This window comes from Gopherus evgoodei, chromosome 3 (genome assembly GCF_007399415.2).
Source record: "Gopherus evgoodei ecotype Sinaloan lineage chromosome 3, rGopEvg1_v1.p, whole genome shotgun sequence".
NCBI classification, from domain to species: Eukaryota; Metazoa; Chordata; order Testudines; family Testudinidae; genus Gopherus; species Gopherus evgoodei.
This window is the reverse complement of record NC_044324.1, coordinates 12,963,096-12,975,161: the sequence shown is the minus strand read 5'-3', so window position 1 is coordinate 12,975,161 and position 12,066 is coordinate 12,963,096. Positions and strand designations below refer to the sequence as shown.

Sequence of the window (12,066 nt, the reverse complement as noted above, 5' to 3'; positions counted from 1 at the left end):
AGCCTGCCTGGCTTGGTGTGGTTTATTGGCTTGGCCTCGGTGACCAAAAAGGCACAAGGAGCAGGTGGGTGAGGGAAACACGATGATTCTGTAGTGGCTGAAGGAGGCTGCAGGTGAGGTGGGCTCTAGAGGGCATTCCAACCCCCTGGTCCATATCAGTGTGGTCCATATTCCAACATATGGGCCATGCTTTCTGCCCAGATCTATCACATCTTCCACATGCAGCACTCCCTGGAGGTGGCTGGCAGACAGGAACCCAGCATGGGGCCAGTGCATTTGAAAAGCACAAGCCTGCAGTGCCAGAGCTCCTCCAACCACAGGCAGCAGCATCAGATGTGGGCCCTCTAGGGCCAAGTTAGGAGCCCCCCTGTGGCAGAGAAGCCTTGAAGTAGCATATTCATGAGCACTGAGCAGCCCTGCTGGGGGTGGGTGGAGTGCTGGCTAGGATAGCTCTCTAAAATCCCCCCCCTTAGCCACCTGAACACCCTCTGGGGCTGGCTCCAGCCAGGGGTTGTCAACCCCCCAGGGGAAAATCAAAGAACTATCCAACCCCCCTCCCCCCCCAACCTGCAACTGATCTGGCCATACACCACCCTCACCCCCAGCCTGCTGGGGTCCAGGCAGCTAGCTCAGGTTGGAGTCTGAAAGATGAGGGGCCCGTGGCTGGGGAGCGGCCCATTGCCAAGAACAGGCCAAGACAGCACCTTCACCAGAGCATAACGCTTGTTCGCCAGGCCACAGAGCCTCCCTTGGTCTCCGGCTGCAGCCCTGACTGCATGAGGAGTGATGGGTGCCCAGCACGATGGCTGCCCTACCCCCCCCAGGTCCAGCCCAAAGCACTTCCATGCTCACCAGGCCCCCGCCACAGGGAGGGGAAGCAGCTGTAACAGAATTCAAGGGAGCCAGAGCTTGTCTCACCATGCTGCTCGCACGAGATCCCTGTGGGGACTGATCAGTGTTCACGGGCAGGCTGGGGGCAGTGGGGAGATACACCCAGGCACAAGGCCCATAGCACAGGGAAGGGGGGTAGCTGTATAACGTGGCAGGAACTAATGCAGCTGCACAGCGTTGCCCTAAGTGTGATGGGGGACGGGAGGGGAGGGACCAGAGGTTGGTAGGAACAGCTCCAGCCCAGAGAAGATCATTCCCACAGTAACAGTCCAACATGCTACAGGACTGGCCCCCCAGGCAGTCCCAGCTAGGACTGGTCAAGACAGTACAGTCAGCAGGGCATAACACAGCCCCATGGACACGCCACGTCCCAGCTCACAGATCCTGCTGCAGGGGGTGCCCCCTAGTGGCCGGCCAGGGCCAGTTGCTGGAGGGCAGCAGACACGGAGGCCACGGCAGCGGTGTTGGCCTGGCACGGGTAGAAGCCAGAACGGGTGGAGAAGCAGCTGTCCACGGTGTGCAGGAGCCCCGGGTGCTGGGCCTCCCGCCTGCTGCTGGCGTAGAGCTCGGCCTGCTCGTTGGGCTGGTGATGCAGCACCACCAGGATCATCTTCCTCGCCGCTGGGCCGGAGGGGAGAGAACAGCTGTCAGGGCAGAGGCAGATTAAGGGTTCCTAGGGCCCTCCCTACCCTTTTTGCCTACAGCCCTTCCCCAGGCCTGCCCCTCTTCCATGCAGGGTCCCCCACATTCCTCCCTCACCCCCTGCAGCTGCAAGACCAGAGAATCTCCAGCCCCAGGCTGCAGTGGGGGTCTGGGTGCTGGGGCTTCCCCTGCCCCACCCAGTGCTTCTGTGGGGAGCAGGGTCAGGGTGCTGGGGCTTCTCCTGCCTGGTGTTTCTGCTGGAGGCAGGGATCAGGGAGGGGGAGCTTCCTCAGCCCAGCAGCAGTGGCTGCAGAGCAGGGTCCAGAGGCCATGGGAAGGGGCTTTCCCCAACCCCAGCTGGTTGCTGCTGCTGCAGAGTGGAGTCAAAGTACAGGGACTCCCCCTGTCCTGGCAGCCAGGGCTCCAGGCATCCACTAGCCGTGGTGGATTTTTTCTGGGGTGCCCCCACAGTTGGCCCCCCCCATGCATGGGCCTGTGAGCCCAGTGGCTAAGTTAGGGGGCGGAGCATAAAGGGACGAGCAGGGTTGAGGATGGACAGCTGGGTGGGGAGTCTGGGGCTGCGGGTCGGGATTGAGGTGCATGAGCCAGGCAAGTCCCTGGCCGTTCGTTGCCTGCACCAGGCAGGCACTTTGGGTCCACCCATTTAACGGGCTTTGCACTTAGTTTAAGGGAAGTGGAGGTGGCAGGGGCCACTGGCTGGAGAACAGCTCAGCCCATGCTGGTGAAAGGGCCACTCACCGGGGATCCCCTCCAGGGCGTTGCTGATGTCTGTGCCTGAGCGGGACGAGATCGGGCAGAAGAGCAGCAGCAGGTGGCTGGAGTGTGGCTCGTATGCCCCGGCCTGCAGGGAGATGCCCTGGGCCATGAGGAGCTGGGCCACCTGGTCCAAGAACTGCCTCTCGCAGCCAGCCGTCTTCCCGCTCACACGGACCTGCAGGGGCAAGGCTGGCAGGGAACGGGGCTGGTTAGAGACACGGCTCAGCCGGCGGGATGGAGTCCCAGCCCTGGTCCTGTGCAGGGCACTCTGCCCCCTAGTGGCTGCAAACCCAAAGGGGTATATGCCCTAATACTGCTATTGCTAAGGGCAAATCCCCCATGCCACACAGACTGGTACCCAAGGGGGCCTGTCTGTTTTAACCCTGCCAAATCAATCCAGCTGTTCTCAAGTATCAGTTTGGTTCAGTGGGGAAAGCTGGGGCTATGACAGGAGTTTGCTCCCATCCCCCTACCACACCCAGCAGCACCAGCCTTCCCCCCAGTCCCCTCCCACACCCAGCAGCACCAACCCCCTACCAGCCCACCCCTATACACACCCAGCAGCACCAGCCCTCCCCCACCACACCCAGCAGTGCCAGCCCTCCCCCATTCACACCCATCAGCGCCAGCCCTCCCCCATCACACCCAGCAGCACCAGCCTTCCACCCAGGCATCCAGCAGCACCAGCCCTCCCCCCACCACACCCAGCAGTGCCAGCCCTCCCCCATCACACCCAGCAGCACTAGCCTTCCACCCGGGCCCCTCCCACACCCAGCAGCACCAACCTCCTCCCAGCCCACCCCCATACACACCCAGCACCAGCCCACCCCCCATACACACCCATCAGCGCCAGCCCTCCCCCATCACACCCAGCAGCACTAGCCTTCCATCCAGGCCCCTCCTACACCCAGCAGTGCCAGCCCTCCCCCCACCACACCCAGCAGTGCCAGCCCTCCCCCAACCCCCATTCACACCCATCAGCGCCAGCCCTCCCCCATCACACCCAGCAGCACCAACCCCCTACCAGCCCACCCCTATACACACCCAGCAGCACCAGCCCTCCCCCCACCACACCCAGCAGTGCCAGCCCTCCCCTGCCCCCATACACACCCAGCAGCACCAATCCCCTCCCAACCTCCCCCCCCCAAACAGTGCCAACCCTCCCCTGCTCCACCTGCAGCTCCTGCAATGGCTGGAAAGTCGTCCTGCTGCCTCAGCCTCACAGGATTGTGGGTAAAGACAGTCATGGGGGGGAGGATGGGCTGCAGGAGGGTCTTTCAGCCATTTTGGGGGCCGCAGCCCAATCAAGGTGGAGCACTGCTGCCCCAATCAATGGGGCGACTCCAGCCCCACTGCTCCCTCGGCTTGCCTGGCTCTGGTCCCTACTCCTCACAAGGGAAAGGAACCCCCATTCCAGCCCCACACAGGCTCCCCCATGTTAACCCGGTCAGGGGAGGTGCCTGCCCAGGGCGCGCCGGGGCCTACCTGTGCTCCGGGTGGCCCATGGGGGCGATGTCTGGGAGGTCCAGGGGGATGATGCCCAGTGAGCTGGAGGCTGGCTGGCTGGTTCCAGGGGTGGTGGGGCTGCCAACCTGCCCTTCAACTCCTCCAACTCCCGCCGTAGCCTCTGGTTCTCAGTGAGCACGCGGCTGGCGATTCTAACGGGCGCTTCTAGTGCCTGCAGGAATTCCAGTGTCTCGGAGTCTGAGGAGCCTTTCAGAGCCTGTGGGGAGTGGAAGAGGCTCAGTGCTATTCAACATCCCAGCACAGGGGCAGGTACCAGCCAGAGACACAGGGAGACGGTGCAATATCCCAATCTGACCATGGGACTGGGGACCAGGACTCTTGGGTTCCATCCCTGACTCGCTGCGTGACCTAGGGCAAGGCACTCAGGCAGGCCCAGATCCTCCAAGGTGTTTAGGCGCCTAACTCCCAGTGCCGTGGTGTCTCTGTGCCTCAGTTTCCCCAGCTGTACAATGTGGATCATAGCACGTCCCAACCGCTGGGTGTTGGGAGGATAAATACATGAAACGCTGTGAGGTGCTCAGGGACCACAGCCAGGTAAGCAGCTCAGGTACATGAAAACTGGAAGGCAGCAAGTACAGTCTAAAACCAGAGGGGAGCCACGGGGCAACCAACGTGACAGGAGCAACTGAGGCCTGCCCTACATATGGGTTTTGTACCCGTAGAACCATGGGGGACACAGAGCTGATTCTTTACTAAGTCATGCTGATAAAAGCCCCAGTGTGGACCCAGTTAACCTGGGATAAAGGTGCCAGATAGCAGTAGAGCTCATTCCCTGGCAAACGCCTGTCAGGGCTGTGCTGGATAACAGTTAGTCCTGGCTCAGTGCAGGGGCCTGGCCTAGAGGATCTGCCGAGGGCCCTTCCCGTTCTACATTTCTATGAGCCTACGTGTTTCTCAGAGCAATGCTCCAGTCCAAGCAGGAATTCATCCCAGGAAGTCCTGCAGCCAGTGTTAGGGCAGACAAGATGATCACCTGAATGGGTTCCCTAGGGAGGCGGTGGAATCTCCTTCCTTAGAGGTTTTTAAGGGCAGGCTTGACAAAGCCCTGGCTGGGATGATTTAGTTGGGGTTGGTCCTGCTTTGAGCAGGGGGTTGGACTAGATATCTCCAGAGGTCCCTTCCAACCCTGAGCTTCTATGATCACAGTGGTCCATTCTGGCCTTGGAATCTATGAACCCCTTCTGGAACAGAGCTAGCTATACCGGTATAAGCATAACTGCGTCCACACTAGGGGGCGCTGTACCACTCGAACCAGACCGGAGTAGTTAATGTGGTATAACTCCTATATGCCTCGGACAAGACATGAGACACAGAAACGCTTCCTGAGCCGAGTGTCCCAAGTGCAGGCTAGTGGGAGAAAGTGATCCCACAAATCATCGGGAATCGTCAGACAGCGATGAGGAAAGAAACGGGATCTCGCACTACCCAGCAACCTGGTCCTTCGATCACCAGCTCTTTGGGACAGGGACCACCGTTTTGTACAGCACCTAACACAATCCAGGCTCTACCATATTATAAATAAACGATAGATGTATTTACTCATTATTAGTCATCCTCATCACTGGATCAGTGACAAATGGACACAGGCTCGAGCCCCAGACACAGCATGTAGCTTTACCCTGGGTGTCTCTTACTCTGAGAGGTGCACCGTGGTTTGCCTCTACTATGTGCTCTCACGTGTAGGTTTGATCATGACGACAAAGTCTCAGTGAATCTGAATGGTCGGAAAGTCCCTCACCTCCAGCTGAGTCTGCAGCCTCTCCGCTGTCTTCCGGAGCTCGTGTGCCGTTCCAGCTGCACTCTGGGCACTGTTAGCGTTGAGCTTAAAGACAAAGAGACAATTGAACAGTAGCGGTAATGCCCAGTGTTTTGGCCTCGTTTCAATCTCTTTGTCCTTTGCCATCACATGAGTTTCAGGGGACATCGGCGGATTGCTTCAAATCAAGGGCTCAGTCAACCCACACATGTTGGACCTAGGGGTGCTGGGGGGCTGCCGCACCCCCGGGCTTGAAGTGGTTTCTATCATATCCAGGATTTACAGTCTGGTTCAATGGCTCTCAGCACCCCCACTGTACAAACTGTTCCAGCACCAATGAATCAACCTGTGGAACAGTCTCCCACTGGGCAGATATCTGAATGACCCACAGCCCTGGAACACAGCTGCAGTGACGGGGGTGTGCAAGAGGGACCTAATGTGTCTTTTCTGTCTCTAACTATTGTGAGTAAGGAAGGAGCCTATTTACTGGTTAAGGAACAGAACTGAGAGTCACGACTCCAGGGTCCTATTCCTGGTTCTGCCACTGGTGGACATCCCTTCTTTCTGCCTCAGTTTCCCCATCTATAACAGGGGACTATGGTACTTCCTTTGCCTCCCGGCAATCCTTGATGAATTCACATGCCTAAACATGCAACTGACCCCAAAATTGGGGGAGTGGTAAATAACGAAGAGGACAGGTGCAAGCAAACAATCTGCATTTTAATCGGGCCCAGTGTAAACGTACATTCAGGCCATAGTTATAGGATGGAGGATTCTATCCTAGAAAGCAGCGACTCTGACAAAGATTTGGGGCTCGTGGTGGATACTTGTGTGGCCAAAAGAGCTAATGTGATCCTGGGATGTATAAACAGAGAACCTTGAGTAGGAGCAGAGAGGTTATTTGACCTCACTATTTGGCCCTAGTGCGACCGCTGCTGGAACACTGGGTCCAGTGCTGGTGCCCATAATTCAAGGATGTTGATATACTGGAGAGGGGTCAGAGAAGAGCCACAACAATGATTAAAGGATTAGAAAACCTGCCTTGTAGTGATAGATTGAGCTCCCTGAGTCTATTTATCTTAGCAAAGAAAACAGAAGAACGGCCATACTCTGTCAGACCAAAGGTCCACCTAGCCCAGCGTCCTGTCTTCCAACAGTGGCCAAGGCCAGGTGCCCCAGAGGGAATGAACAGAACAGGGAATCATCAAGTGATCCATCCCCTGTTGCCCCTTCCCAGCTTCTGGCAAACAGGCTAGGGACACCATCCCTGCCCATCCTGGCTAATAGCCATTGGTGGACCTATCCTCCATGAACGTACTTAGTTCTTTTTTGAACCCCGTTATAGTCTTGGCCTTCACAACATCCTCCTGCAATGAGTTCCACAGGTTGACTGTGCGCTGTGTGAAGAAATACTTCATTTTGTTTGTTTTAAACCTGCTGCCTATTCATTTCATTTGGGGACCCCTGGTTCTTGTGTTATGAGAAGGGGTAAATAACACTTCCTTATCTACGTCCTCTACACCAGGCATGACTATACCGACCTCTGTCATATCCCCCTTAGTCGTCTCTTTTCCAAGCTGGAAAGTCCCAGCCTTATTAATCTCTCCTCATCTGGAAGCTGCTCCATACCCCTCATTTTTGCTGCCCTTTTCTGTACTCGTTCCAATTCCAAAGTATCTTTTGGGAGATGGGGTGACTGGATCATGGTCTACAAGTACCTACGCTGGAAACAAATATTTAATAATGCGCTCTTCAATCTCAGAGAAAAGTGTAACATGATCCAATGCCTGGAAATTAAAACTAGACAAATTCATACTGGAAATAAGGCATCAGTTTTTAATGGTGAGAGTAATTAGCAACCATTTCTGCTCTAGGAATTATTCTGGAGGCAGGTCTCTGGCCAGTGGTATGGGGGAGGGGGAAGTGTCAGACTAGATGATCACAATGGCCTTCTGGCCTTGGAATTAAATAATGTTCTTTGAGATTTCTGGACGTCAAGGGAATTAGGCCCAAATCCTCAAAAGTATTTAGGCTCCTCCCTTCCATCAAAATCAACAGAGGGGAAGAGCCTAAGATCAATACATTAGAAGAGGAAGACCAAGGACAGGGTAGGCCCACTGGTCAGTGAGGAGGGAGAAACAGTAACAGGAGACTTGGAAATGGCAGAGATGCTTAATGACTTCTTTGTTTCGGTCTTCACCGAGAAGTCTGAAGGAATGTCTAGTATAGTGAATGCTAATGGGAAGAGGGTAGGTTTAGAAGAGAAAATTAAAAAAGAACCAGTTAAAAATCACTTAGAAAAGTTAGATGCCTGCAAGTCACCAGGGCCTGATGAAATACATCCTAGAATACTCAAGGAGCTAACAGAGGAGGTATCTGAGCCTCTAGCTATTATCTTTGGGAAATCATGGGAGACAGGAGAGATTCCGGAAGACTGGAAAAGGGCAAATATAGTGCCCATCTATGAAAAGGGAAATAAAAACAACCCAGGAAACTACAGACCAGTTAGTTTAACTTCTGTGTCAGGGAAGATAATGGAGCAAGTAATTAAGGAAATCATCTGCAAACACTTGGAAGGTGGTAAGGTGATAGGGAATAGCCAGCATGGATTTGTAAAGAACAAATCGTGTCAAACCAATCTGATAGCTTTCTTTGATAGGATAACGAGCCTTGTGGATAAGGGAGAAGCAGTGGATGTGGTATACCTAGACTTTAGTAAGGCATTTGATGCGGTCTCGCATGATATTCTTATCGATAAACTAGGCAAATACAATTTAGCTGGGGCTACTATAAGGTGGATGCATAACTGGCTGGAGAACTGTACTCAGAGAGTAATTATTAATAGTTCCCAATCCTGCTGAAAAGGTATAACAAGTGGGGTTCCGCAGGGGTCTGTTTTGGGACCGGCTCTGTTCAATATCTTCATCAACGACTTAGATGTTGGCATAGAAAGTACGCTTATTAAATTTGCAGACGATACCAAACTGGGAGGGATTGCAGCTGCTTTGGAGGACAGGTTCAAAATTCAAAATGATCTGGACAAATTTGGAGAAATGGTCTGAGGTAAACGGGATGAAGTTTAATAAAGACAAATGCAAAGTGCTCCACCTAGGAAGGAACAATCAGTTTCACACATACAGAATGGGAAGAGACTGTCTAGGAAGGAGTACGGCAGAAAGGGATCTAGGGGTTATAGTGGACCACAAGCTTAATATGAGTCAACAGTGTGATGCTATTGCAAAAAAAGCAAACGTGATTCTGGGATGCATTAACAGGTGTGTTCTGAGCAAGACACAAGAAGTCCTTCTTCTGCTCTACTCTGTGCTGGTTAGGCCTCAGCTGGAGTATTGTGTCCAGTTCTGGGCACCGCATTTCAAGAAAGATGTGGAGAAATTGGAGAGGGTCCAGAGAAGAGCAACAAGAATGATTAAAGGTCTTGAGAACATGACCTACGAAGGAAGGCTGAAAGAATTGGGTTTGTTTAGTTTGGAAAAGAGAAGACTGAGAGGGGACATGATAGCAGTTTTCAGGTATCTAAAAGGATGTCATCAGGAGGAAGGAGAAAACCTGTTCACCTTAGCCTCTAAGGATAGAACAAGAAGCAATGGGCTTAAACTGCAGCAAGAGAGGTTTAGGTTGGACATTAGGAAAAAATTCCTAAGTGTCAGGGTGGTTAAATACTGGAATAAATTGCCTAGGGAAGTTGTGGAATCTCCATCTCTGGAGATATTTAAGAGTAGGTTAGATACATGTCTATCTGGGATGGTCTAGACAGTATTCGGCCCTGCCATGAGGGCAGGGGACTGGACTCTATGACCTCTCGAGGTCCCTTCCAGTCCTAGAGTCTATGAATCTATGAATCTTCCAGGATCTGGGCCTTAGTACCTAAACTTGGCTATTTTTTTTTAAAGTTCTAGTCAACTAAGGAGAAAGGTGGGGGTTGATGGGGAGAGCCCATTCTCATGTTATTCCTGTCTCCCAGCTCAGACTCGCCACCTCTCAAATAACAGGTCCCCCCACCCCGGTGCTATTGCCAGGGCTCTTGCCCCAGGGCTGCAGTGATCACACAACGCATCTTAGAATCATAGAATCTCAGTGCTGCTGGCAGAGGAACCACCACCCTTGGGCTAGGTTGGTCCCCTAACTCTGCCTTCCCAGCCCGCCCTGCAATGCACCCAGCTCTGGGGTGGAGCGCAACTGCCGGTTAGACTGCATTAAACCCAGGAGCAATGGGCGTTCACTGCAAACATCGTCTAGAAGAGGGCAGCGTCAGCGGTGGGGGGGATCCCCAGAAGTTATTTAGACAAGAAACGAACACTGTCCCCCCCTCCCCTCCAGCCCCACCACCAGGGCCTGGGGCAGGGCCACGCTGCGTGTCCTCACCTGAGGCCTCGGGGTGTCCGGCTCCCCGGCCGGCCGGTCCCTGCCGCTGGACACCTCGGGGCCCTTCGCAATTAAGGAGAGTAACCAGGCCACTAGGGCGGGTCCCCTCCACTCGGCGGGGCTCGGATCAGCGCTTCTCCCCTGCGCCAGCTCCGGCCCCCGGCGGCCCGCCCGGCAACTCCCAGGCTCGGCCCCTGCGCGCTGCCCGGGCTCGGAGCTCGCCCCGGCGCCGGGAGACTCCGCTGCGCCCTCCCGTCCCCCCGCCGGGGTGCAGCGCGCCCCGTCGCCGCTCTCAGCCATTTCCTGCGAGCCGAAAGCGAAAGCAGCCGGGCCGGCGCTCCCAGCCCCGCTCTCCGCAGCCCGCCGGCTCCTCCCCCGGCCGGGCATTTCGCGTAGGGCGGCCCCTCCATGCGCCCTGCAAACTCCGCTGGGCAAAGCCTCAGGCAGAGACCAGCAGGCGCCTGCTCCTGGAGTCCTGCGAGGCCGGAGGTGTGCTTGGCGCAGGGGCGGCTCTCGACATTTCGCTGCCCCAAGCGGGGCGGCCTGTCGCGGGGGGCGCTCTGCCGGTCGCCGGTCCCACGGCTCCAGTGCTCCACCGGAGCCGCGGGACCAGTGGAGCCTCCGCAGGCATGCTGCCCTCCCGGCGACTGGCAGAGCGCCCCCCGTGACATGCCGCCCCAAGCATCCGCTTGGCATTCTAGGGCCTGGAGCCGCCCCTGGCTTGACGCTGGAGCTGTCGCCCTGTGATAGTAACCGTTTGAGCCTTTACCAGACGGTGACAGTTTAGCTTATTGTAATCTCACCAGGGAGCTCTTCACACCCACTTGCCACCCAGTTAACCTGAGGAACTCATTGCCAGGGGATGTTGTGAAGGTCAAAAGTATCATCGACTAGAATCTCAGGGTTGGAAGGGACCTCAGAAGGTATTTAGTCCAACCCCCTGCTCAAAGCAGGACCAATCTGGACAGATTTTTGGCCCCGATCCCTAGGTGGCCCCCTCAAGCGTTGAACTCACAACTCTGGGTTTAGCAGGCTAATGCTCAAACCACTGAGCTGCAGAAAAGAACTAGAGAAGTTCCTGGAGGACAAGTCCATCAATGGCTGTTAGCCAAGATGGTCAGAGAGCAATCCCATGTTCTGGTTATCCAGAGCCTCTGATTGCTAGAAGCTTGGACTGGCTGACTGGGGATGATTCATTTGAAATTGCCCTGTTTTGTGCATTCCCTCTGAGTATTTTCTGGGCCTGGCCACAGTCAGAAGACAGGAGACTGGGTTAGATGGACCATTGGACTGACCCTATATGGAATGGACCCAGATCTTCACAATCTAACCCTTAATTGTCCACTTAATTTTGTGTTCTCCTACAGCAGGGGTTCTCCATTTTCTGTCTGAGACCCTCCCAACATGCTGTAAAAACTCCTGCTGTGGAGCAGGTGGGGGGCTTAGGGCTTTAGCCCTGCAGGACTGGAGGCTCAGGGCTTCAGCTTCTGGGGCGGAGGGGAAAGGGTCTCCAGGTTTCTGCCTCACAGGGCACCAGGGCTCTGGGTCCCCAGCTTTAGACCTATGAAGCAGAGAGTCTCATTTCAGCTCCATGGCTCCAGGCTTGAGACCCACAGGGGCACCAGGGCTCGAGATTTCTGCCCCACGGGGGACTCCAGGGCTTGTGGCTTCAGCCCTCTGAGGGACACCAAGGCTCTCAGTTTCAGCCCCATGGGGGTGCTGGGGCTCAGGTTTCAGCCATGGGTCCCCATGGACCTGTGAAACCAGCTCATACACCCCCACTCCAGGGGGTCATGGGCTCCTGGTTGAGAACCCTGTCCTACAGCGTGTGTGATCCAACGATCTGTCCCAGTTTGGATTTAGCTTAGACCCGCCTGTTCCCTTCCCCAGACCTGTACAAGAGCTCTGGGAAGGCCAAACGCTCGTACTTCCCAATATATGGCCCAACAAAAGATTTTCTCTCTACTTCTCTCTCTCATATCCTGGGACCAACACAGCTATATCTATGCCACAAACATTCTTAGGCATAGCAAGACTTTTATTTTCAGTGGCTAATCTCTCTGTTTTATTTTCTGATGTTTATCAATTTA

General features: G+C 55.1%; 1 protein-coding gene across 1 annotated transcript; it reads right to left on the bottom strand.

Annotated features, from left to right (window-relative positions):
- Positions 1 to 2: 2 nt before the first annotated feature.
- LOC115647665 lies at positions 3 to 10,363 on the bottom strand. The gene is made up of 5 exons (XM_030554359.1): positions 9,977 to 10,363; positions 5,576 to 5,659; positions 3,796 to 4,033; positions 2,293 to 2,499; positions 3 to 1,512 (listed from the first exon to the last, which is right to left on the bottom strand). The coding sequence occupies exons 1-5, from the start codon at positions 10,361 to 10,363 to the stop codon at positions 1,295 to 1,297; spliced, it is 1,134 nt and encodes a 377-aa protein (XP_030410219.1). The 3' UTR covers positions 3 to 1,294.
- Between the last annotated feature and the right edge of the window lie 1,703 nt (positions 10,364 to 12,066).